The sequence below is a fragment of the Etheostoma spectabile genome, chromosome 7 (assembly GCF_008692095.1).
Source record: "Etheostoma spectabile isolate EspeVRDwgs_2016 chromosome 7, UIUC_Espe_1.0, whole genome shotgun sequence".
NCBI classification, from domain to species: domain Eukaryota; kingdom Metazoa; phylum Chordata; class Actinopteri; order Perciformes; family Percidae; genus Etheostoma; species Etheostoma spectabile.
In genome coordinates, this window is record NC_045739.1 from 27,081,543 (window position 1) to 27,108,517 (window position 26,975).

At 40.3% G+C, this 26,975-nt stretch overlaps 1 protein-coding gene across 1 annotated transcript in view; it reads left to right on the forward strand.

The window, feature by feature from the left end:
* Window positions 1–3,630: 3,630 nt before the first annotated feature.
* Window positions 3,631–26,975, forward strand: part of hspg2 (heparan sulfate proteoglycan 2) — a 122,381-nt gene continuing 99,036 nt past the window's right edge. Inside the window, exon 1 of the mRNA XM_032519888.1 lies at window positions 3,631–4,059. Within this exon, the coding sequence (XP_032375779.1) occupies window positions 3,991–4,059 (69 nt within the window). The 5' untranslated portion in view covers window positions 3,631–3,990. The remainder of the gene's footprint in view (window positions 4,060–26,975) is intronic.

A 26,975-nucleotide genomic window follows, 5' to 3' on the forward strand; every position in this document is an offset into this window, starting at 1 on the left:
TGACTAGAATATCTGTATTTGGTTGTTTGTTCTTGTAGTTTAATAAGCTCTCTTTCCCAGCATAAATCCCTCATTGGCTGTATTCAGATATATCTCTCAGAGCCCAGACTGATCTCAATTTGTATGGCATTATTGCCGTGTTATGAACACGCATACTCGCTTTTTAGCATGTTTGTCAACGCTGTTTGGCCGCCATTGACTCACAGTACCTTGTAATTGCGTGTGAATTTACGCCGTAGCAAGTTGTATGAAAGGGCAAAAATCTGCGTAGGGAGGATGCTCGGGGTGGGGGATGAGTTAAAACCCGGGACTTTTCACCCAGGAGACGATTGTGTCCCACATCTGACGGTTCCTTTGTGTCCCGCGTGTCACGTTGCCTAAAATCAACCGTTGGTTTCTTTTTTACTAAAGCCAACCCCGTTTTTTTCCTAAACCCAACCCACGTGTCACGTTTCCTAAACTCAACCGTTGCTTTCTTCTCGTGATAACGTGCCAAGTGTATACAGCGTGGACATATAAAGATTACACGCCACTCGGCTTAAGAAAGTCAGCGTGTATGTTTACGTGAAGTCTTGATGTCATGTTGGAGAGCCAGAGAAAAAATTGGCACTTTCTTTTTGTATTACATTATGTTGTTTTTACCATCAATTAAGATTATCTGGGCAATAAATACTGTATGCAGCTTGGTTAAACAGTGTACTTTACCAGACTCTAACAAACACCAATAGATGGCAGCGAGTCACAGAAGATAGGCCAGGAGTGGAGGATGCCGATGTCTCCTTAACATTTCACTAAATGGTACATTGGTTTTGGATACGATGGTTTTGACTAAACATGTTTGACACAATTTTTCCAGTCCGTTTCTGCTGAAAGGAAGCAAGGGAGGAGTCCCTAAAGCACACCACGGTGGTCACTGAGATGCTTCGAGTATGTATTCACAGTCAAAGGCCGGAAATGATCTCTCTCATGTATTCAAGAAAAGGAGAGCACAGGAACAAATGTCTGCTCTGAGTCCCGCAGTTTACTTTGATAAAGAGATAAAGTGGGTTGTAGTCTTGAATATTGTATCAACAAAGATGCTCAAAATGTAAATATTAAATATTGCAGATGTTGATTATTTGACTCACTAGAGTGGTTCCCGAACTTTTATGGCTTGTGATCCTAAAATAAGGCAACTTGCAGTCTCTGGTCACCCCTTGCATGAGTACACCTTGTTAAACAAAAGTTGTAATGTAGTAATGATGTAATAATCAACAAAGAAATTGTTAAAAACAAATGTTTGTGTGTAAAAACATCCAACACAAATTAATATTCAAAGCAGACCACTTTTTCTTTGTCTAAAAACATGTCTGGATGAAGGATTTGATTTTCAGATCCTAGCTTTTATAATGTGTTTAGATTGTAAAGATGCAGATATCACAAAGTGCTGCATTCATCACGTACCCGCCAACTGGATGAACATGCTGTTCATCTCCCTTTTAGCCTGTTTTGGTGAGCAAATGAGAATGGCTCTTTGCCAATTCTATTCAGGGTTCAGCTTTTAATTGGCAACAGCTGTCTCTGTGTGTACCAGTGCTATGTGCACCAGTGACATGAATGGACACTAACATACAGTCCTCCTGATGTGTAGTTTACCATGTATTTCTGTGTGTGGCTTATGTTTAGGACCTGTCTCTGATGGGATAGCAACACAGCAACAGTTAATTGTTTCTATTTTTACTTGACACTTTAAGTGGCTATATGTAAGCCAGTTTGTCATGATTCTAACGGCCACTTTGGACAAAAGTGGTTGTGTTTTCAACACACCTGCTGTCGTAAAGGTCTTCTCTATACGCTGCGGTGTTGCCCGCTGTATTACCGAGGTAGCTGTACTGGGAAGTCATATAGTTGCGATGAATATTTTTGCTCAGACAGAAAATCATTCATTTACAGTAAGAGAATAAGTTAGAGATGCATAGTTGCATTTCAAGTGTTGCACACAGTAACTTAGCCTACTTTGGATGTTTGGTGAGATCAACCGGGTATCACTGTAACTGTGTCAAGAGCCAAAGCAATAAGAAGTTGTTGTAGCAACCAACGTAATACGTAAGTAGTAGTTCTGTTTTCTACCAAAATAATGAAATCTTAACATTTCAATGACCAGATGTTTTCATAAAAACATTTATTTACCATTTATTTTTTAAGTAAAATGTTGAGTGGAGTGGAATTACGTTTCAGGAATGCCATTAAGGACTTTGAGAAATATGTGTCTTGAGGGTATGAAAAGTACACTACAGGCCGTGGAGCAGGTTTATTGCCTAATCAAAGAAAAATGGGAAATCCCTGAGGATGTTTTTGTTTGGGTAAAGCTTGTTTTGTAGCCTAATAAGGCTGTGATCAGACAGGGCACTTGAAACCTGCAGTATATAAGTATATAACAGTATATAAAGTTGGTACAAGCATCTCAACCAACAACAATATTAAAATGCTTCTTAGAAACTCTATAATGAGCATTTAATGCATTGTTATACAGTAAATTAAACCACACAACATTATAAAAAAAATAAATTGGAGTAGCTCTATTGCATGCTGTTACTGCATCAAAAATAAATAATCTAATAATATATATCATACAACAAAATAGCCCATTTGGGCTGCATCGTGAGTATTTACTTTGATAGCCTACTTTAAGTATGTTTTTGATAATTCTCACATACCTTACTTAAGTAGGATTTTGAAGATGGGGGTTTTACTTGTAACAGAGTATTTTCAAGTTGTAATAATGCTACTTTCACTCAGTGGTGGAAGACGTATGCAGATAAAGTAGTAATACCAGTGTAAAAACACTAAGCCCTGCATTCAAAATTTTACTTAAGTAAAGTACTCAAATAAACGCAAAGTACAAAAAGTAAAAGTAGTCATACAACACGGCCTCTGTCAGAATAATGTATATTATATTGGGCTATTTGGTTACAATTATTGATGTATTTATTGTGTTTATCACATTGCAGCTGGTAAACGTGGAGTTAATTGAAATGACTTTATATAGATATATACTTTATGCTGCGCACACCAAGGGGTCAATACAGTCTTGTCTTCATCCATAATAATAGATTTATTCATATTTTGTATCGATAATTTATGCATTTTTTTTAGCTTTTCCATCTTTAACTTTTTACAGGTCAGTTAGGTGAAAGAGGAGGAAGAAATGCAGGAAATTGTCACAGGTCGGATTCGAACCCTGGACCTTTGCTTCGAGACACACATACCTCTTAGTTCATGTGTGCCTGCTCTACCACTGACTCAACCTTGTCACGATAATTACTTGAGTAAATGTAGGCTACTTTGTTACTTTCCACTACTGCTTAAATGTCTCTTAACCTGCTGTAAATTGAATATTTAGAGCTACAGGCGGACTGACCCTACGTTGTGTGAAAAATACAACAGCAATTTGTCGGGACCCGACACACGTGAGGAGTGCGGTGTGTAGCGCTAGCTAGCATGGCTCTGCTAGGTGGCGTCTCCCCACACTGGGATTAGCTGTCTTCTCTTTCAGCACTCCCTGAATTCCATTCCGCCTTTTACTTTTTCGGCAGCTCTCTCTCTCTCTCTCTCTCTCTCTCTCTCTCTCTCTCTCTCTCTCTCTCTCTCTCTCTCTCTCTCTCTTTGCTGTATCCCAGCACAGGACTTCCAAGTGACTTTGCAAGGCTTCATTTAGCCCCACTACAAGTACCAAGTTGCGTAGTGCATAGGAGCAAGTTAGGAGAGTCGATATTTAACGTAGCCCCCCCCTGCAAAAAAACACAAAGAACAAGGACGAAAAAGGATTGGTTTTACCTGTTGATGAAGCCCCTCCGGGTGTGGGACGCAGAGGAGCAGTCGGGTTTCTTCACAGAGAAGGAAAGTCTGAGAAAAGTGCAGTCAACACACCTCTCCGGTGGCCAGGAGGAGTGAGGGACCTCGGCTTTTTCCTTTCCCCGGCATTTGCAGCCTGTGCTGGGTTGCGGGAAAATGGGCACTCCGACCACTTCGATCTGTGGACTTATTCTCTCTTTGATACTCGCATGCCAGCTGGTTACTGTAAGTGAGCTCAAACTTTCTCTTTTTACTTTTCACTTTTAAACTCCCCACTTTGGATTTTAAGTTCCATGCACCCACGAAATTGACCAATAAAACCGTCTATTCCCCCCCCCCCCCAAGAAGTCAAGTCAAAGTTACAAAACAGTGCTTTTATGTCCTATTAAAGGCACACAAAATTGTCAGGCATGTGTTAATGTTACTATTTATGTTCAGTAAATAGTGTGGTCTGCTGGTGCAGGGCTGCTCACAGGCAAGTGGGCTGTATAACAGATTCCGGACCACACAGTCATATCAGCATACATACTGTAAAGATGCTTTTCAAAGTAATATGACAATCTAGACGCTGCTGTTGAGTGAAGCTGGGCTAAGTTTATCCATAGAAACAAGCTATTCATAGTCTCCCCTCAACTCCTAAACCTTCTCAGAGTTAGTCAGGCTACACTGCATGTTTAATATGATATAGCCTACACTATGTATGGGGTTGGCTTTATTTTGTGAGCAAAAGATATTTGAAAATGTGCATTTATTACTTGTTCGTCCTTTGTGTCCTCACCCATTCCGATTGACTTCTTTTTGTCTTCCGTACTAAATCAGTTGTGTAAATCCTTTAGAATAAAAGTTAGGGTTCATTTGCAAAACAAATGAGCTTTAGGTTGTAAAAGAAATGAAAAAAAACCCAACAACATTGCTACACTTCAACACAGCGCCATTCTTCTCCATCCAGGACCTGCTGCAGTTGGGAGAGTGCCCCTTATTGGGAGTTACATCCTCTGCTTCTATTCATTTTGCTTTCACCATTATGCAGTATGCTGTATGACTGCAACTAACAATTATTTTCATTGTTGATTATTTTTTTCAATTATTCGCCAAATTAGTAAGTTTATAAAACATCCCACCCAAGTTCTTAGAGCCCAAGATTAGGTTTTCAAATTGCTCATTTTGTCCGACCAACATCCCGAAGCCCAAATGTATTTGGCTTATAATGATAAACAACAGAGAAAAGCGGCCAATCATCACACTTGAAAAGCTGGAAACACAATGTTTGGCATTCTTTGCTTAATTAAAAGACTTAAATGATGAATCGATTACCAAAATTGTTGCAATTTCACTTTCAATAACCAATTATGCCAGCTCTAGTATGCTGCCCATGCACTGTTGGATATTCATTATAGCGTTATTATTGATGACATAAGATGTTTTTACTGGACTATATCTGTGGTATGAATCATGAAACGGAGGACCATTGGCTTGCTGCTGAGAATAGACTCCCCCACCCTGTAGAAATCCCGTCTGGTCGCTCACCTTTATGCCCCCCAATAAACAGAGCTGTCATGGTTGAGATATCTGTGACTCCTCTCTGTGTTGATTTGATCTGAAGGAAAGCCTTTTTGAATGATGGGACATAGTTGCGGTGGCAAGCAGACATAAATCTTTCACCTGCTGGATATAGAGTGCACGAGCAGTAATATTCCAGACGTTAGGAAAGTGTTGATGACTTTGAGGTAAATTTAACATCCAACATGCTATCGAGTGCAGAGCCTTTCCTGTGGCGTGGCGTGATCTATCACCTTGTGTCACTTTGGACTCAGAAGTTGCATTACCTGCATTGTCAATGGCAACCCACGTTATGTATCATCGATCTACAGAAGCTATCCAGTCCCCCCAGAGGGATATCATCAGCTGTTGTGTCATCACACTGGAAGGTAATAGGAGATGGCCTCAACACTTTTACCACAGCCTTGATTGACTACTAGGACAACAATACCTTCATAAATGAATTATCTGGAACCACAAGCATCTGTTTCTTGCATTATGACTTTGAACCACAGTGTCACAGCAGGCCAACTGCCTCTTGATTCAATTAAGCACACGCACTGCTGTTACTACGGCCTCTACTTTCTCCACACTGGAATGTCAGGGTCATGCGCATTACTTCAAACAATCAAAGTCAATAAAAGCTCTCAATGGGTAAGAGCTCTCCATCACAAATGAGACCTGTATCCTGCTGTGAACCATCAGTAGCACTGGGGTTAGAATGATCCGAGTCAAGTATTTTTACAGCTATATATATATATATATATATATATATATATATATATATATATAAATACTGTATAGAAGGCTACTCACAAATCTGTTTTGACTCCTTTATAGGTCTGCACGATTTGAGGAAAATATGTGATATGCGACAACGTTGTTGAATATTGCGATACCTATATTACTTACAGATATTAAAGTAAGCTCAGTTCTGCATTTCTGCTGATTTCAGTATTCTGCCAAAATACAACACATTGCTGGTTGAATTTATAACAATGGAAATCATTTCCAACTTTCTTTTGTTGAACAAATTGAACATTGAATGGAATTTAAAAGGCCCCATTAAAAAAGAATGACAGCAACATTTTAACGTGCGGTTTTCTACTGATGCTTTACTTTAACTAACATAAAAAATCTCTGTCTTTCGCGATATGTCACAGCCTTTCGCAATCTGTTTATTGCACCTGTTGATATTGATCGATGATTAATGATATATTGTGCAGCCCTACTTCTATTAGAGTTTCACAAGTGGTAATGAATTGATACGGCCAATGGTCTTTGATATAGTCTTACTCAGTCATATAAAGGAGAGTGAGGCCACTTTGTTTTCTGATGTATGACATCAGAACTGTAAGCACCACTGCTGACAATTTTGGCTCAGAGTTCTCTCCCAGTATAGACTGTCACAAGTGTCCTTTGACTTCATTGGGGGTTGGACTGGGGCTGGGGGAAGGGCGGCCCGGATTCCTATGACTATATAGTCTGCAGAGCGTGTGTCATAGGCGTAAATTGTTGTCTTTCTCTCCGGTGTGCAACTCAACCCCTTCATTCGCTGCTAAATGGGATGCAGCAACAGTTTGATGTGATGATTTATTTAGTCTATGCTGGGTAAAGCATCAACCAGGCGAGGTGGTTGGTCTCTCTGAGTGGCGCCTTGTCGGTTCAGGCCCCCGGCTAACTGGTGTTTAATCCCCATTCACAGTAGATGAAGACTCTATGAAGTTGCAACCACCAACTCCACTGTGCAGTTTGAAAATTAGGGAAGGTCTGCCCCCTCCAGACCCATTCACAGGATTGCTTGAAGACTGGGTTCAGTAAACCTCCCATTGTTGAATTAAAGCCCAGGGGAAGAGGTCATCTTGGCTGATGGGACAATGCTGCACTGAAGTGGCTTGATCCCCTCCTCAAGTGCATTGGCACACATGGAGTGCTGGCCCGCAGGCTGGCATTTGTTGACTCTGCAGTGAGGTGTGACTTGGGCAGCTATAGAGGTCAGAAAGGTGACAATTTATGGTCATGTGGAAGCTCCACGCAGAGCTTTCGCCATGGCCTGAAGTTTATACTTGTGCATAAAGAAATGGATAGCGGCCGACACAAACACACACGGCTGATAATACCATTTTGAAATTTTGCTGTTATCCTGAATACAAAAGTTGGGTGACCCTCCCCCTTAGACTAAAAAATGTTGGGTGACTCTCCCCTTAACAAAGCATATAAAGACATAACCCTCCCCTATTTTCCTCCAGTGGTCCAGTCCATAAATACCGAACGGTCCCTAAGAGGTCGGCCTTTCTGTTAAAGAGTAAGATCCTTTTTTTAAGCATAAAAACATCTGTGAAATTGCGTTTGCTAAAGCCACCAGACTACACGTAAATAAACAGTAATTTTAGAATTGTAAAATACACTTCTTTCAAAGTTGACAGAACCCTGTTTTCCTTAACCTCACAGATCAGTGTAATATGTGGATGCATCAAAGCCCTAAAGATACATAAAATATATATGGGTTTTCCACCCCACCCTATCCTTGCACACACACACACACATATACACACACACACACACACACACACACACACACACACACACACACACAAAGCTCTGTGGCTGAGTAGTGTTGCACCTTCATGCCCAAAGTCACATCCGTGTCGGGCAGAAGAGCCAACTCCAAACACAGCTGCACCTCAGCTGGTACAGCCGCAACGCTGTGCATGTGCTGACATGAGCACACATACTCTTTAGTACCGCCTGTTGTAACTAGAGTCCCACTCTTTCCATTAACAACTCTTTTCTCTCTGAAGCATATGTCCGTGGATGGCTTTTGTGTCAAACCACAGTTTGCCAGATTAAAGTGTCATCCTCGGAGTGGTCTCGAGCCTCTCTCAGGTCAAGTGACATTCTGAAACAAGATCTTTAAACTATTACGTATGTGGAGTGAATTTGAAGTTTGGATCTAACTTTTTTAAAGGTACTACATTTTAAGCCATCTAACCTCATTGACTCCTACGCCTCGCTTTGATTATCTTTTCGATAACACATTCAACACACCTCCAAACTCGGAATGAATTCAAATGTTTCTTTTCTCTTTTAAACATGTCTGTATGGTCAGCGGTGTGGAAGCAGTGCAGTCTAGTGATTAATGGCCATCCCTCAAATAAACAGGCCCAGTATGGGCCATCAACTGACTTCCTGAAGTGCCCATGAGCAAGATACTAAATCACTTCCAATTTCTGGATTTTGCTCTCCAAAGAGGTCAGATTACAGCTGATCTCAGTGCAGCAAGTTCTTATTGGAGGTTTCCTGGCAATAATTATTGAGATAGTGTGTTCACTGTTCATGTTGTATGATGTAGTTGTTGATTTTCAGAAGTAGAGAAATATTGACAGCAGACAAACCAATAAACATATGCCCTATGGCCCCCTTTTTTAAAAACCTGCTTGAAGTATATATTACTCTTCATTCCTGTGTTATGAAGCTGCAGGTGCAATAAACCCAGCAGAGTTCATGTTGAGGTCACAAGATGTCTTGAGGACACAACACAGTCTACACCACAAGCAATAAAAAAACACTAATGGTCAGAAAGTATTTGTGAGTGCCAAATGTCAGATCCCCCCCCCCCCCCCCCTTTCACCTTGTTCAGTCAGTGCTTGTATGAATAGTTTTGGATGTGATGATATTTTTCTGAAATGAGAAAAGAGATATATTTGTTACAGTTTGGAAAAATGTCAGAAATGAAAGTTGGAATTTACTAATTTTTTCTAAAGCTCATATGAATGCTCGTGGTCTGGAACGAGCATTGGTCCTCTGGAAATAGTAAGCTTTAACCCTTGTGTTGTCCTTCCGGGTCAAAAACTGACAAAGTTATGACATTTTTGTCCCTTTTTCACACTTTTTTTTAAAGATTTCACTAGCACCACCTTACTACCACTAGTTTTACACTACTTTTTGGAATTCATGATCAATAACCCTTATTTATAAAGAATTTTACCTAATATTTGAGTTAAAAAAGTAGAAATTATGAATTATTTGACTGAGTTTAGTGAGGAAGGAAAGTGATCAATTGTATTTGAGCGTTGTATGGAATCCAATCCATTGTTTTATGGTCATTTGGTTAAAAAGATATTTCCCATATTTCAGATATAGACATTTTTTAAAGGGGACAAACTTGACCCGAGGACAACAGGAGGGTTAAATCTAACACGAGTTGCTTAGCTTAAGAAGAAGACAAAAAGAGTGTAATGGACTGTTACAGTACAGACCCCTGACTGATTTCCCATCTTAAGCAGCCTTCTTCAATCTTTTCACATTGCCCTACTGGGATTTTCCCCAGGCTGTACCCGGGCCAGCACTTATTAGAGATTCATTGAAATGCTAAGTTAACTGTATTGCACTTTCCCTTTGAAGGTGCTCTGTAGTTGTTGGTGCCCTATTGAATCTGCCATTGTCTTTGCTAGAGGCATTGATGCAAAGTCACTTTGGCATTCTGCTTTTTCCTCCAGGGAGCTGCTTCATTGTCTTGTGTGGTCCCTTCCAACTTAAACAGCTACTCTGATGGGGGTTGCTGCCCTTTACACCAAATACGTTTTTGTGTGTTGTGAACAGAGCTGATTCTTTTTTCCAGGTTACTTAAGTTTTGCTAAAGGAGTGCTATCCTTTTTTCTTCTCCATTGTCTTTTGAAACCAGGGTTTGACCCTGACGTCCTGTGAAGCGTTTAAAAAAAAAATCCGACCCTGATTTCTTATCTGAGCTGATGCGGTCTCTGAGGCTCCCTGAGACTACTAGCACCCTGCCTCCACTTCCTCTCACTGTACGACAAGTCTCTCCCTGTGAAATCAGAAAGGCTGCCATCTCTCCAAAACTTTAGTGTAACCTTAAGAAAATGCAAATTCACCTAAGCTGTTGTTAAACCCTTAATGTTCACAGAGGGAGGTCGACAAGTGGAATTATGCAGGCGCATTGTGTAATGGCTCAGTGAAGTAAATACAGGGAAAACACCGGCTCTTTCCGCTCTTTGCTCCCTTTTAATTTGATTCAGGAGCTTGTTTGTAGGAAGCCATACAAGTCTGTTGCTAAGGACCCTAATTAGCCGATGACTTCACAAATGAAAGATGTATGTTTTTAACACCAGAGCTGATGAGCTAGAGTTGGCAAAGTGATAAAAATGAAAACATAGAAAATACAAACACGTATGTAGGCCAAGCAGCCGAGCAGTTATTTTAGAAATAAAAATAACAGTCTTATTATGCATTTTTCCTTATCATACTTGGAGGGCTAACTAGCTCTACACTGCAGTACAAAATTAGGAACAATGCTCTTTGTTTATTTCCATTGTTTTATCATGGATCTACAAAATTCAGACTGTGTGCTGTCCTGGCTCCTAAATGGTGGAAGAGCTCAGCATTGACATCAGGACAGCAGAAAATCTACACATCATCCACTGCGGGCTAAAAACATATCTTTTCTGACTGCACATTGACTAAGAAGATGATGGTTATAATTAAAAATAAGAAAATGGACTTGACTTCTTCAGGTGGACTTCTTTAAAACTATGTAGGCCTACTTGTTCTATGCAATTAAATGTACTTCCTGGAAGTCGCTTTGGATAAAAGCGTCAGCTAAATGAAATGTAACATAATCCCGAGCTGGTGAAGATGTTGCCTTTTTGTCTGGGACTTGCCGCTTTTCTGGACATTGACACCGCCATCGACTTGAGCGTCTAAAGTTACCGGCGGTTAGCCGGCTTCTCTCAGCTGCAAGGAGCGGCAAATCTGTTGGCGTTGCGTTTTGCACAGGTTTAGTCCGGCGGCTGCTCGCTCTGCCTGCACGCCGCTACGGCTCAACGGCTAACGAGCGGGCTAAATGCTAACAGACCCCGCTGCGACCAATTAACAATACAACTCCTGTCATTATATATGTAATTTATAAAAGGTTTCTAGTGTCAGTGTATTGGCCGTGGCTGCGTGTGCTTCTGCCGGTCGAACAGAGAACGTCAGAGGTCAAAGTGTCCAAAAGCTTCCCGGTACTTTTTGACTTTTTTGTAGCTCAAGTCGGTGGTGTTGTGTACGTACAGTTAGCGTTAGCCTATTAGCCCCATATCATACACTATACTGTATGTAGCCACCAAGTGCATATTCAAGTCCCCCTTTTACAAGATTCTCATTTTAAAATTGGAAACATGAAAAAGAGTGTTATCAATCACAGCGACAGTAACTAGTGGGGGTGCAGGGCTTAGGGAACGTCAATTTGGGGTATGACGAGTTCTTGGTACCTTTTGACCTAATGCAGTTATGGACGTAGCAAATATCAAAGAGACAGGTAAACTACTACAACACGTCTTCGAAACGCCTTTAAAGCCGAGCTGAATTCAGACTGAAGGATGAGTTCTGGTCCGGTGTTTTGGGCCTTGGCTGTGCCCCACAGGAGCGATGGGAGGACCAGGCTGGTTTGTGTTATATCAGCAGTTGTTCCATGATACATAACAACTGTTTCTCCGTGGCATCCACACATCTACACACTAATGCACTTTGTGTGCACACAGAAATGTCTGCTTGTTTTATGCTCTGTCCATTCCTTATTTCTGTTCACTCTTGCTAGGAGCTTTTACAACCTGTGAATCCTTGCACAGCAGTAAACCAGTGTTTATATCACAGTTGCTGTAGAGAAGTCATTTTTTTACCCGCCGGCCTGATCGCCTGTTTCAACAGCAACGAGGAAAGGCAGTTTGGACAACAGATTTGCTCCATGATGAGATATCTTTAGACCTAAAAAGCAAATGGGTTTTGTGGTTAAGAGGTTGCCTGCAGTCTATTGTTTTGGTGCACTGGCTTGTGATGCTCTAAAATGTTTGTCTCTTGCTGAGTCACCATCCTGTTGGGGAAATGAAACCTGGAATAATCTACAGGACGAGAGGACCCCACTTCCCCTGAAGCAAAGTTTATTCAGGCTTTCCTGTGGGCCGTTTAGATGTCCTGCTCCACATACAGCATGCTGAAAGAAATAACCCAGTGTAGTTGTGTTTTTTTAGACCCCCATTCACCTTTTCGTCTCTGAAGTATCTTTTTATTCGAAAAAAATCACTGTAATCTGTTATCATTCTGCATTTATAGCTCAACAATCAAGTCTTTTTTAAACATCTCCTCCACGTCTTTAGTCCTTTTTCATGCAGTGGATGGATGAATGGATGGATGGATGGATGGATGGATAGATAGATAGATAGATAGATCTTGGAAATGTCAGTGCTACAGCAGCAAATTGTCAGACACATACAGAATATGCAAGAAGTAATAATAAATAGGATAGAATACAAGAACAAATATTCAAAAAAGATATACAGTAGAAGCAATACAGGTTTTAATTTCTTGGATATGGAGATCTACTTCATTTAGAGTGTTTGACAGCCGGTCATAGAGTGTGGAATTAAAGCCGTGCAGACAGTTTTCACAAGTTTTTTTCGGAACTTGGCAAGTAACAAGCTGGAATTTAGGATTAATGAAATTCCCCTGGACCTAATTATGCCAAAGTACAAGCCCTTGTTGTTGTTTTTTTATTTTTCTCTCTCAGCTAAGATGTGCTGAATTTCCTTCACAGTGTGTTTCAGCTGAGCAGAGCTGCTTGGTTGGAAACCAATTTTCCATTCAGGTTTGCTGCTTTTGAAGATGCATGTTCCATGCCATGGGCCAACTTGTGTTGTAATGGAAAAAAGTCTGATACACACACAAACACACACATACTGTATTTTTAATGTAAAGTAAATATTGCTCACAACAAATCACAGATCCCAGGCCGTATACATGAAGCAGACAACGTGCATCTGTTAATCAAGTTCTAAATGTGCAAATCTTGGCTGCATCAGAATTGACACTAATACACCCTAATTGCTTGTTATAATAAAACAAATGGTATAGTATGATGTAATGTCGAAATTAAAAATAGTAGAATGGGCTGTCGCATTAAAATCAACATAGCAGGACGGCCAGAGTGGCGGCCATTTTTAGTGTACCGCTGCCAATCAAAGATCTTTATCTTTATGAAAAAAAGTCAAAATTTTCTAAATTCCCGCTTCTTAAAAACAAGACATTTAAGGACGTCTTTTTTTCTTTTTTAAACCAACCGGATGTGTGTACAGTTGATATGGTATTCATGACAGTCTTGCTACCAAAAGTGGAGGGTGGTGTTAAAGCAGTACACCAGAAAGTAACTTCTGTGTGAGACTTGTTGGGAATGAAAGCCATTGATAAGAAAGGAATGTGTGACCCTTGTTGGTGGTTGAAAGTTTCAATGGATTAAATTCACAGCTTCTTGTATGCTGCTGGTAACCCTGCCCATTGGGCCTTTGGATTATTTCAAATAGACTTTCCTTGAAACTTTTACAGATAACCATCAAGGAGAAGCTGAGTGAAGGATTTCATATTGTATCTTCTTTCTTGTAGAACTCAGCATAAAAACATACAGTGACTCCTTAACCACCACGCTGACTAAAGACGCTTAGCATCCATCATGTGCCCCAAGGCTTGGCAGTATGCGAGTCTACCCGGTACCTGGCAGGCCTAGTGAAGCTCAAGGTTGGCCTTGTAACACTGATAGTAAGGCAAGTGGAATTTCTGTGGTTTTAGACTAAAGTGGATGTATATAATTTTCTCTCCACCCGAACCATCTGTTGATCCGGTGGAATGAGAAGCCATCTAAATACTCAGCTTAAAGGGCTGTTTATATGCTTCTTAAAGTTGCAGTTTAATGTTTGAGCGGAGATGGCAGAGATAGAGCTACTAATGGATGAGATCTGTTGAAAAAAAATACTCATAACCCAACCTGAAGTTCATCATTGTGTATGTGTCACATATTTGACACAGCAATATGTAACTTCTGTAGAAGCATGAGTCAGCCTGTGTTCTCAGTTAAGACATAAACCTTACAGTAAAAAGCTGGTAAACACCAACAATGCATAAACTCAGCAGCAGCTGTTTTGCGTTACATTCTTTTTTTCGCCAGTGCACAATTATGTATTTGTTTAATTCTGACACTCATAAGTCCTTCAGATTTCTTTCCTTGATATCTTTTTTTAACCATGTGAAGTACACGATTTGATTTGCTTATCTAAATTACAGATTTTGGTTGGCCTTGATGTTCTTCAGTAATCGTCAGAGACAGTGAAGGCCTCACTTTTCAGTTTGTCTTCATGCAGGCAGGAACTCCAGCCAAGTCAGGCAATTATTGCTTTAAAAGGGGTAATTAAATGGTTCTTCCCTTGAACTGAGGGCCAATGTGATTTATGCGGACTGTGAACACATAGAGGAGGCTCTTTCAGCTGTGCCAGGACGAAGGGGCCCTGTCTTTCCTACCAGGCTCCACCTGCTGTGCCTCTATTATGACCCTGTCATGGGCACAAGGGGTGTAGATGGGGGCACACCAGGGCTGACATTTGGCATGAATGCTAGACTGCAGTCAGATTCTCTGGAACAAGCACCAGTCTTGCTTTTGGGCACATGGATAACCTCAGTCTGTTGTTTCACCAAGCCTTTCCTGGTGCAGGAATAATGGAAAACAAGATTTGAGGGAGATAATAGAAGAACGAGAGCATAGTTGTTTTTTCATTTGTTTTTTAGAACAGGCCGGCCAGACAGGCGGAGATTAGGGTCTGATCAGCCCTGAATGCTTTGTCTCTGAGGGCAAGTCAGCACTATTGCTGCAGCTCAGAGCTGGAGCGTGTCCTTCTCATGCAATATACCAATAATATAAGCCCTGTCTAGATAGAAATATGACTTTTGTAAATGTCGTGGTGCAGACGTTCTCTGTCTCTCTGATAGGTGTCGGGTCAAAGGTAATCCCTTTAAATACATTTCAAAAAAGAAAAACTTTTGAAAAAAACTTTCCTTTGAATACACTCAACTGAATGTCAACCTAAAATATATCATTCTTATGCTCAATGTAAAAATTTGTGAATGGAACTTAAGGTCTGATTGGCGCTTTAAAATGTATTGCATGGATCAGTGGAAACAGATTTTTCCACTGAGTGGTGGAATTGGAAGCATGTGCTGTTGTGTTCCGTCTTGAAAGAACCCCTTAAAGCGTAACTCTCGCCAAAATGCAACCTAGGGTCTTTTTTGTGAATGTACCCGAGTCAAACATAAAATAATCAAATTGCCTTTTGAATGGGAGTGCTTGGGGCACTTCTATGATAGCATCAAAATCACTTTTTTTAAAACACTAAGAAGGCTTGACACAGCACTCAGAAAAAGACCCTAGGTTGCATTTTGGCTAGAGTTCCGCTTTAACAATCAGTGCGTTTACATGCACAGCAACGTACTGCACAACTGGTCTGAATATGGCTTCTTCTTCCAGTTGACCTTTGTCAAAATCACAAAAACTTGGAAAGCAAGCAAAAATATGTCTCCTCGTCCATCCAGAAATGGATTTTCTTGATTGTACTTACCATGACAAAGTCCTCAGTGGGTTTAAAGGTTCAAAGCTTTTGGTGCCATTGGGTGCCTGGTTAGGGTGTACACTTGCACCAATACCCCAGTTACTACAGGAGTTGTTAGGTCTGTTAACCAGGGTATGAGAACCCTGATTCCACCAGGTGTTTACATGGCGTTTGCAAAACCGGGGTATTGCCTTAACCTGATTAATAATTAAGTTTTACACTGCATGTAAACGCACTGAATGAAAGATAGGGGAAGGGATAGCATTCACTTGTCAGTCATTGCTCATCCTGCTTCTATGCAGCCCTCTGGGCAGGAATACTTGGAATTAAGAGAATGAGTATTGGTTGACATAAATACTTTAAGATTTACTTAAAAAAAAGTAAAATAAGTACACAGGTATGAGTAAAATAAATTATAATGCGTTTTTATTTTTAAACAGTTTTATTCATGTAAAAATACTCTTGTATAATTGCATATTGTTTGAGACAGCAAGGTTTTACTGTGACGAATTGTCAGTGGAATGAGTGATGTAACCTCACTGGTGAAAGCTGAGTCTTGAATTATCTCTTTTCTGCTCTTTTCTTCCCTGAAAGGTCATGAACTGGCTTGTGCTGGCATGTCCATTAGGGTTAGTGATGGGTCACACCTAGAGCACACTGCACTTAGTTACACTGCTGTCTGTCGTATACCTGACTGGATCACTTCTGATTAACCACCGGAGCTCCGTGTATTTTCACAAACTAATAGGCCCTCGCTATAATTAACTTATTATTAATGGACTCACCACATCTGCTTCCATGAATGGCCAGTAAGCCTGCCTCTTGCTCATCATAAACTCTGGCAAAAGAATCTTGGTACGGTAAGCACACTTCAATTCAAGCCTGTGGTGAATTATGAGACAGGTGTTTCCTGTCAACTGTGAGAGAGATACTGCAGACTTTGTTTGGTTGTCAGATGTCGGCACCACGGGTTATTGTTAGTTGGTTAAAGGCCAAACTCGTTGTACTAATGTAGAGAGTTATTGAACTTGATTTTGGTTTGGTTAGGTCACTTAGACAAACAAATGTCATGGTCTGTTTACAATTGCTGACCCATTTAAGCTACATTTGTAATTTTTAGATTCTTGTATAAAACAAATTTGGTCATATGAAAATTATTCCGTTCACATACTTCAAAGTATTCACTAATGGTAAATATTATCAGAATACTTAGTGCAGACCGCTTGTACATATGTATTTGCTATGTTGCCCTCCTTTAAAGTACATTAGCCAATGAGGAAACTTCCGCGTTTGTCACTTTACAGTTAGTTGCACCTGGAATGCCCGGGAGATTATCGACCTGCCGGAGATTAAAGCCTTCAAGTGAAGGATCTTGCTATATTTACTAACTTAGCTTTCATTGTTTGCGGAACCGGGAATTAATGTATGCAAGAAATGGTCCAAAGCTTCAAAAAAAACTATTCTTACTACTAAGGAACATTCTGCTGGACGACGATACTAATTCATAGGAACCAATACGAACAGTAGGATTATAACTGAATCGAAATGGGAGGGGCTGAAATAATATTAGTGGTTCGTAGGTAAACATTCAATGAGGGCTGGTAATATTTAGTTGGTTGTCATATACAATTTCACCACTAGTTGGTGAAATTCTTACACATTGTAGCTTTAATAGAACCATCCCATGTATAGACCAACAACAATAGGTTGCAATAGGAATGCAGGCCGTGTGGACACTGGTGTTTGGGGCCTTAAATAATGACAGCATTTATACTTCGGAGTGATCGGTGATACTGTCTTTAACTTAGTCAGGTATAATTAATAACTATTCAAGAGTATCTTCTTAAATGATGTTGTGACGACATATGTCATTGGTATTTTTCAATATTAAATTGACCAAACACACACTTGAATTCATGAAATAAGGGCTCCTGTTTAGTTGACCCACCTTTTCCATCCTGCTCCTGGCTAATTTTAATGGGAGCTTTCTACAAAGCACAGGAGCGGGATCGTTAAAAAAGCCTCTGCTTGCCAGAAGAAATGGTCTTTATAAAAGTTTGTGTTTCCAATTAGCTACCCAACGGTGGGATTATTAGTCATTAGTTTATACACAAACATAAAAAAATATTATGGAGTGTCATTTTGAGAAAATTTCAATTCAAGCGGACAACATATTTTCTTTTTTTTCTTTTTTTTGGGTGAGCAGTTTATTCTCCAATTTAAGGAGGTAAAATTAAAGTGAGTGGTGCGACACAGCTAACAACTACAATGGCTTCCTCCATTTTGGACTCTCAGTCTCTCCCTTACTACAATGGTGAGCAGCACTCAAGTCCAGGCTTGCTATGGGGCAACGGCATGACATTTGCATCATCACAGTTTACAGAAAGTTAAAGTTGATGCAGACATTTATGCAGTATTTTGCAGCAAACCTTGCCGATGTGGGCTGTGAATGTATAGTAGGAATGATTGGCATTAGTTCTGCATCATTTTTTCAAGTTACATACACTTGTTTTTATAATATTTGGATATTCTGTAACTTATGAGTAAAGTAATATAGATGTGTCACATTTGCTGATATATTGTAAACTCCAGGGGTGTCACGATTCTCCAAATCTTCGATTCGATTACATTTTTGATTCTAAGGTCACGATTCGATTCGATTCTTGATTTTTACTTCTTTTTTTTTTTTAAACCCCCGGTTGCTATGCCATTTTCAGACTAGACTTGTATGTAATATAATGTCTGGCCTTTGTTCGCAATGTGACACTACATTGTCAAATTTAAAACCTTTTTTAACAACATAATGTAACAATAAGATATATTCAGTCAATTGGAAACATCACAATTTATCAATAAAGTCAAAAGAAAGAAAAGGTTTACCAACAATCCTAGGGCAGACGCTTCACACCACGCAGAGTAAGTAGTAGATAAGGCAATGGTTATTATCACTCCCCGATGTAAGTCGAGTGCAGATTTGAGTCGTGCACTTGTCACTTTGCGACGAGTGAAGATGTGAGTTGCGCATGCGTCACTTTGCAACAAGTAGCATACAAGATGCTAACAAGAGACTTCTGTAATGTCAGTACAGTAAAAGTGGACTTACTCAACCAAGTTTGTTCACTGCTGGCTACAAGTTAGCATCAAACTCAACAAAGGTTGTTAGTTGAATGGCGTTTTGAGCTAAAGTTAGCAAACGTTAACATAGATAGCTACAACTTTTTTGAAATGACTGCTAGCTTAGCTGCAAGCTAGCAATCAAACAGAACAAAGGCTGTCAGTTGAATGGCAGTTTAAAACACCATCGAGCCAACACAGCAGCTGAGCAGACCAATAGCAAAGAGGGCGACTACCATGTTCCTCTCTCTAATATAACCAATACAAGCTGCTCAGTTTAGGGTACAAAACGTGCATGCAGGCTAAAATTCAACCGTGCAGCTTTGTTGGGATAAAGCTATAAGCTAAGGAAAATCCGCTAGCTGCTGGGCTAATTTGCAATGGTAAACACACAGAACAGAGTACACATACATAGCAGAGCTTGCAAACTGTGGCAAGATTATGACTTAATTTCGATTTAAAATCTTGACACCCTTAGTAAACTCAAAATGATTCATTATGATCCAGTTTTGTCTTGTTCCACTGTGGTGAATGCTGTCTTTGCATTTAGGTATTGTTTAGCTGTTTTAACGTGCAGGCAGTTTATTTTTGGGACCATCTTGTGAGGAAAGGATAAGTGAAGTAAAGGAAGTGTTTGATTTAGCTTAGGGATTTTATCTGACCCTCAAAGCGTAAGAACCGGCAGGCGTGGTCCTGTCTGGGGGAATTCCTTCCTTCATCAAGGCTGCTGTCACACTTACTGAACTACTATTATATTTCACAGATATTGTACATACAACCAGATGAGCTTTGAATTTAGATATTTGACTCATTTTATGAATCTGTCATGAATGAATCTTTTGAAAATCAATCTATGACTCATGATAGTTGAAACCAAATCACAACCTGCTATTCATTCTGTGTGACAGACTGGTGAATGATCCCTTCAAGGAAACGGTCTAGACAATAAGAGTCTCAGTCTTTGGATGAGTTAATATACTGTAGGTGATTTTGCTGATACAGTCAGTAACCAAATACAGAACATCATAGCTTTTATGCATGACTCATAGTGAAGTGTTTTATTTTAAGTTAGACAAGCTAAGCAGTGACGAGATAGGAAAATCCATTTAATGCAATACATGGTACCATGCACACTCCCTCCGTCATTGCAATTGATTTGAAAAGTCGTATTTGGTGTAAAATTTAAATTAATAAAACACAATGTTTTTGCATGTTATACTCATGTATTGTAAGATACTGTGCTAGACTTCAGGCCTGCAAAACTGTAAATAATGCAGCTAAAGTCGGAGACGTCTTAAGAGGCTCTTGTTGAGCCCCTTGTTGACCTTGGACAGAAGTAATGACGGGACTTCTGTTTATCTCCCATCCAACAGCTTTTCCCCTGGCCCTCGTTCATAACCATATCTTCATCCTGCACTCTCAGTTTGCTTATCCAAAGTCTGCTCTGAGACTTACTTTGGCTGGCTTAGATTTCTATATTGTTTCTAAAGTCTGAGGCATTGCAGCAGTATAAGGACCTTCTTCTGCAAGTGTTCAACTGTTAAAACAACAGCTGCCAAAACGTCTTTAAAAGTTTGACTTTTCTTATGAATTATTCCCTTTTAACAAGGAAATTTAGAAAGCATATAGGCTTACAAAGATGTTAAATACGGAAAAGATGAAAATAAAACATGAGCCTAAGGGAATGGCCAGGGGTTATCCTAAGTGATGTTGGTAAACTTATCCGATTTATAGTGTTTGGGTTTTTCATATCCAACAAAAGCACTTTACACCTGGACAAATCCAACCTCCACATCACTGGGATTCCCCAGATCCTTTTTCTTAAACCAGCCTCTAGAACATAATCCTGTTCTTTGCATGTGTCCTGCCCCTTGATCCTTTGTCAGGGGGTAACAGAGGGAGTCTGAACCAAGGGTTTAAAACTGTGAATAGAAAAGGTGAGAGACAATCACAATGAGGACATTTTATGCCGTCAAAGTGGGCACCTGGTTCCCTCTCACATGCTGAACCCAATAATTGGCTTCAGGAATGTTCACATTCATCTGCTGTAGGGTATCGTTAAAGAAGCAAAGCTCACTGGCTTGTTGGAGGGTGGTTAAGATTTGCCTTGATCCTTGGGTTGGGGGAAATAAATGACTTCCTTCACCAAACATAGAAGACAACGTGCAGGAAAGTCCCTTGTTAAGCCAAAGCTTAAGGTCACATCTCTGCTGGCCAGAGTGTGGGCGGATTTGCTTCAAAACTTCTCTTCTTTTTTTGGTCATTAAAAATTGGACGCTGTCAAAACAAAATAGCTAAATTACTATTCTGGAAGACGATGGAGCAAAGTTAAATGAAGTATAAACAGAAAACTGTGTTCTGTGTGCAATATCTTCTAACTGAATCACATTCTAGTAATCTCTTAGGTGTGCAGTCTCACTGTCAGGAGCTTACCAACTCGAGGAGATCTCGAGTTGTGTGCTGTGCAGATGTGGGTGTGCCGGTATGCTGAGCAACTGTTGGCTGTTCCTACCACCACTGAGTGTTTTCTGAAACATGGCTTTCTTCAGTGTTTATTGGTTCGTCTCCAAGCCTAACCTCAAATGGGGAGTTGGGTGGGAGGGGGGTTACCAACCACAGCAGCAGACAGCCTACTGTGCTGAACCTCTGGAAAAGGCATGTGTGGTGTATAACATCGGGGAGAGCCTTGCACAAAAGCATCTTTGACTGTAACTGTAATAGCTAAAAGCTCTGGGGAATGTGCAGTGACTAGAAACCCTACAAGTTTGAAACACTGTTTGTGGCAGGTATTTAACACGTTACTGCAGTTGTGCTTGTTAAGTACAAATTCTGATGAAATGTTAATGCTAAAGCATTTGTAAACTTGACTTTTCTGAAACAGCACAGAGGTCTAAGCTAGGTTCTAAAAAAAAAATTGATTTTCAGATTCAAATAGATTTTTTGTTGATTGATCCAATATTGATCTCTGTCCATATTGTATGAAATTTGAAGACCTACGGAATCTATTGGTACCAACTATGCTTCTCGGGAAGGGGGTTAGGAAACACTCCAAAGACAGGCTACATGTTGGCAAAAGAAAAACTGGCATGGCCATTTTAAAAGGGGTCCCTAGACCTCTCTCCTCAAGATCTCTAAATGAAATGTCACTCAATACTGACTGTAGAGTTGTACTTTGTTATGTTGACTGCTGTAGTGTGTTCATGTTAATTAAAGAGTACACTAATGTAACTGCTTTGGCGTCAATTCTTAACGTAAACATTGATACTTTTCATAATGCACCAGGTTAGAGGGAACATTGTACAATTGTAGGATATCTTTCATATCCAAGCAAAATTGGAAATGAACTGAAATATCCCAAATCAACATTGTGTGACCCGCTATGCCATGAACTATTACAAAGAACTGCTACAAACTACTATTTTTTCTATTTTTGTTATTTCCACTCTTATTCTAACCCCAACCGGCCCGTCAGACGCCGCCCACCAAGAACCTGGGTCTGTCCGAGGTTTCTGCCTAAAAGGAAGTTATTCCTCGCCACTGTTGCACTGTTGCTTGCTCTGGAGGAAACTACTAGAACTGTTGGGACCTACTCTATCTGTAAAGTGTCTCGAGATAACTCTTGTTATGAATTGATACTATAAATAAAATTGAATTGAATTGAATTGAACATTGAGTCAGAAATCAAATCAAATCAGGATCTTGTGGATCGGAATTGACTCAATTTGGCAAATCATTGGCGATACCAAGCCCTACAGAAGTCTGGAGACTCACCTCCATTCTGAACACAGTGCACCCACCCACTCTGGCTGCACGGCCTCTGGCGGAGGGTGTAATAACACCTGCAGCTATAGCTTCTCTTGAGGTATTTTTATCTCCCCCTGGAATTCCATCTTGAAGATCTCCTGTCTAAATGCATGGGAACTCAGTCAGTGGTCCAGTCCTTGACATATATTTCTAAAAGTCAAATGCTTAACTACATTTTTTTCATTCTTGCTGACATTTTACTGCATTAAATCATTGTTGGCCCAAGTGAGGCATACATCCTTTCATGCTGAAAATGAGAGCTGCATTTTGTTTCAGGATGATGTAAGCCACCAGCAGCTGTTTTATAATTACTGAGGCAAACACACTTTTGGATCTGAATTTTCAGCCTTCCCCAGTTCTTCCCAGCCTTGTTTAGAACACAAAAACAAAACAACAAGGGTGGATGACACAAATGGCTTTGTGCCATCTTTGCCAAAATGTACTATATGTAATGTGGCAACAGCTGAGGGCAGTTATAATACTTATTTGTAATATCACATAACTGTAATATACACATAACCTTAGATGAGGTTTCAGCCATCTTACTTTCCTATGTCTGTTTTCTGTGAAGAAATTGGTTTTATCTGCATCTGTACCGGGGGTAACCTTGATTGAAGGCACAGATGGTCCAGCTGTACTTAAGATAGTACTCCATTGTCCTGTAGGTCTTTGCAGTTCGTAAAGTGTTCTACTTTCCCTTTTGTTTCTATCCAACTCTACATGCTGTCAGTTAATATGGACATGGAACAGACAGAAGCTTAGGTCTGACAGGTCAGGTTCACTATATTAGTGACTTCATGCATAATCACAAAGCAAAACCTTAGTAGAATAAAAATAAAAAATAAAGCAGCTGTGGATGCTGTTGTTCATGCCTGAAGACCAAAAATGAGTTCATCATCTTGTTTCTTAATGTTGCAACGAATGACCCTCCACTGCAAAGTACCCATTGTGAATGGTTCTGCCTAGTGTCAGTATGTTCTATTGTTCTTTTTTTTCTTTGACTGTGGGTACCCAACCCATGATACTCACATGGGCATTTTTTTGTGAAAAAAAATCCTTTTTATGCTTATCTGTGTGGGCAGTGATGAAAGCTGACATTTTCTCCGTGCCCATGGATATTTTGTGCGGTTGTGCAAGTGAGGCCAAGCCAGATCTGATCTCTCCTTCTCTGTTCTCTTGAATACTCCCACTCTTGGCTTTCCCATGGTGCACGGGTTAGTAAAAAACAGCTGTCAGGTAATTTCCAATGGGGAGGATGACGGCTCTTTGAAAGACAGGGATAACCTCTGAATACCTTCTCTGCTTCCTCCCTTTGATGATTTTTGTCCACATCAGACTGCTGTGTCTTGTTTGCTCTGCAGCGCAGAACATCTGGCGAGGGGCATAGCTATTGTGTTTATATTAATGGCATAGACAGCTGAGAAAGAATATTTTGGTTCTCGCAGCCCATCACGTTTGTGTTTTTAATCCCGCCAGAGCTAACAGAGAGTAATATTGAAAAAAAATTGTGGGGAAAAAAGACTTTGATGTGCAGAAGGCTCCCAACAGAGATATTTGTTCAGTTAACAGCAGGTTTTGTTGTGATGTTTTAAGCTCAAAGTGCATCTTGGGTTACCAAACAAAGACTGTTCAAAAGTCATGGTTTGAGATGATCAACATATTGGAACTACTCTGCGTTCCAAAGGCTTCACCATGGTACCTTGCCAAATCTCAGTTAATTTTAAGATTGCCCTCCCAAATAGCATGACCTTGGGAACTGGTGGGAAGTGGCTTTACCAACATGAAATTATTCCCTCTGGATAGGACGCCTGGAGGGTATTCTCTCCCAGGCCAAAGGGCTTGGATGCTATTCTGTTCTCACAAAGTTATCCCATAAGAAATCTATAATTGTAAACATTTGAGTGATTCCTTTTTGCACCTCAGTGGAAAGCTTTGCTACTACTCTAAGGATCCAATTTGTTCTAGAAATGGTTGCATAAGCTGCATACTTAGAAAGATTTTGTCTACTTAGCCTACTTTTCCCACACAGTGTAACCATGAACTAATCAAGTATGATACACAGGGGGGGGGAAGTGAGTTGACAGACTGAGCTAGCTCTAGCCTGTGATTATATGGGACAATGTGAGTGTGGCCAAGTCAACAGGTGGTGTCAGATTAGTTGGTCCTGAGGTGAGAATGAGCGAGAGAGAAAGAGAGGAGAGTAAATCTAACACTGCCGCTGCCATCAGTGTAGGGAAACCAGAGCTTAATCACAGAGCCATCACCCAGCTGCTGCTACTTCCTTTTCAAAAAGCTTTAAATCAACTCAGTGAAATGTGCCATTATTGCTATTGATATTGCATTTCACGTCTTTAGCCAAACTCGCAGCATGGCTCTCAGTCTGTTGGTCCACCGCTTGGGACCTATGGTAACTGTTGCGTAGATTGCCTTGAAAGTTTGTACCGGCATTTTTGGTCCCCAGAGGATGAAGCCTAATGACTTTAGTGATCCCCTGACAGTTCCACTAGCACCACCACGAGGTAGACATTTTTAGATCAAAGTGATATTTATTACAATTGTTGGATGGATTACTTTTAAATTTGGAAGAGATACTTAAAGGTGTGTCCAGAGGATGAATGTACTATTAGAGGGCTCCCTTATCATCTAGCACCTATCTATACCTACATTATCTTCACTTAAAACATTTAGTAAAAACTGTATGATAATTGTGCGTGGGGCTTCAGCCATTTTTTTAATATCAAATAAGCTGTCGATTTGTTTTCTCGATTAATCAATTATTTGTTTGGTCTGTCAAATGTCAAAAAATTGTGAAAAATGTCAGTAAAAAAACATCCTCAAATGTCTTGTTTTGTTCACAACTCAAAGCTGTTCAGTTTACTGTCATATAGGAGAAAAGAAACCTGAAAATATTCACATTTAAGAACTTTTAATCAGAGAATCTTTAACTTTTTTTTCTAAATACTCATAAATACTCAATCTGATATACTGATTATCAAAATAGTTGCAGCTATAAATGTGTGATATGCTTTTTGAAGTAATGTCATTTGCATGGAAAAATACATTTTGCACATATTTAGTTTAATTTATTTGGTACCATATTATTGCAATTGAACCTAAAGTTAATAATAATAATTACTTGATAATGTTTATTGATCCCCAGTGTGGAAATTACTGTTTACGCTCTGTTTTGTTTTGAAATCACTACACATAGGCCTGAAATACACACACACACACACACACACACACACACACACATGCTCAGGACCTATTCATGCACAAATGGAGAGATGTCAGAGTGAGTGGGCTGCCAGTGCTGGACCAGTGCCCTGAGCCAGAGTGAGTGGACTGCCTGTGCTGGACCAGCGCCTTGAGCCAGAGTGAGTGGGCTGCCAGTGTGCCAGCCTTGCTCAAGAGCACCTGGCAGCACCCAGGAGGTGAACTGGCATCTCTCCAGCAACCAATCCACACTCTGTACTTTGGTCCGTACTGGGACCCCCTTTCGTGTTCCCAACCCAACTCCCTACGGACTGAACTACTACTAATAATTGTTATGGAGTACATGTAGGTTTTTTCTTCAGTGCTGGGAGCTCTGTACTGTAACTACTGCATGCATAACAAAAAGTAAAGAGCTCCTCTTGTACAAGGAAATCCATCGTTCTTATGCATTAATTTACTGCAGCTAAAGCTCGAGTCGATCTTTGTTCTTAAGTGTTCCTGTATTGCAGTGTCAGCTTAACGTTTGGCCACCGCAGATCCCCTGACACCTCCGAGTTCTCCAGTAGGAAGAAAAGCAGGCATCTTAAGTGACACAGCAACGCTTTCAAAGGGTCTCTTTCTGTTATAAATACACAGGCCGGGGCTGGCCAAGACCGAGCTGCTCTTCCCCTCTGAGTCTCAGCACCTCGGCTGTCAGCTGTCGTCTGTGGGAACTGGAGCTGGCCCCACGGCCCCTTCCTCCCGGCAGGTCACTCTATCAGAAATGCTACAGGAAACACACACGCTGTTTATAGACCTGCGGATTACTCTCACAGGTTTTGTTCGATGTGACATGCAGAACAGGATTTGGTTGTATATTTTCAAATTTGCTATAAGCTCTTTGCTATAAGTTAAACATTTTAGCTCTGCCTTGGTTTGCCAATTGAAAGTAAACATTCATTGGGATATTTTTCTCACAATAGAAGAGCACCAGTAGTTTTAAGAGCTAAACCTCAAATCCAATAAATTGGCCTTTCCCACAAACCACAGAGACCTATTAAAACAGAA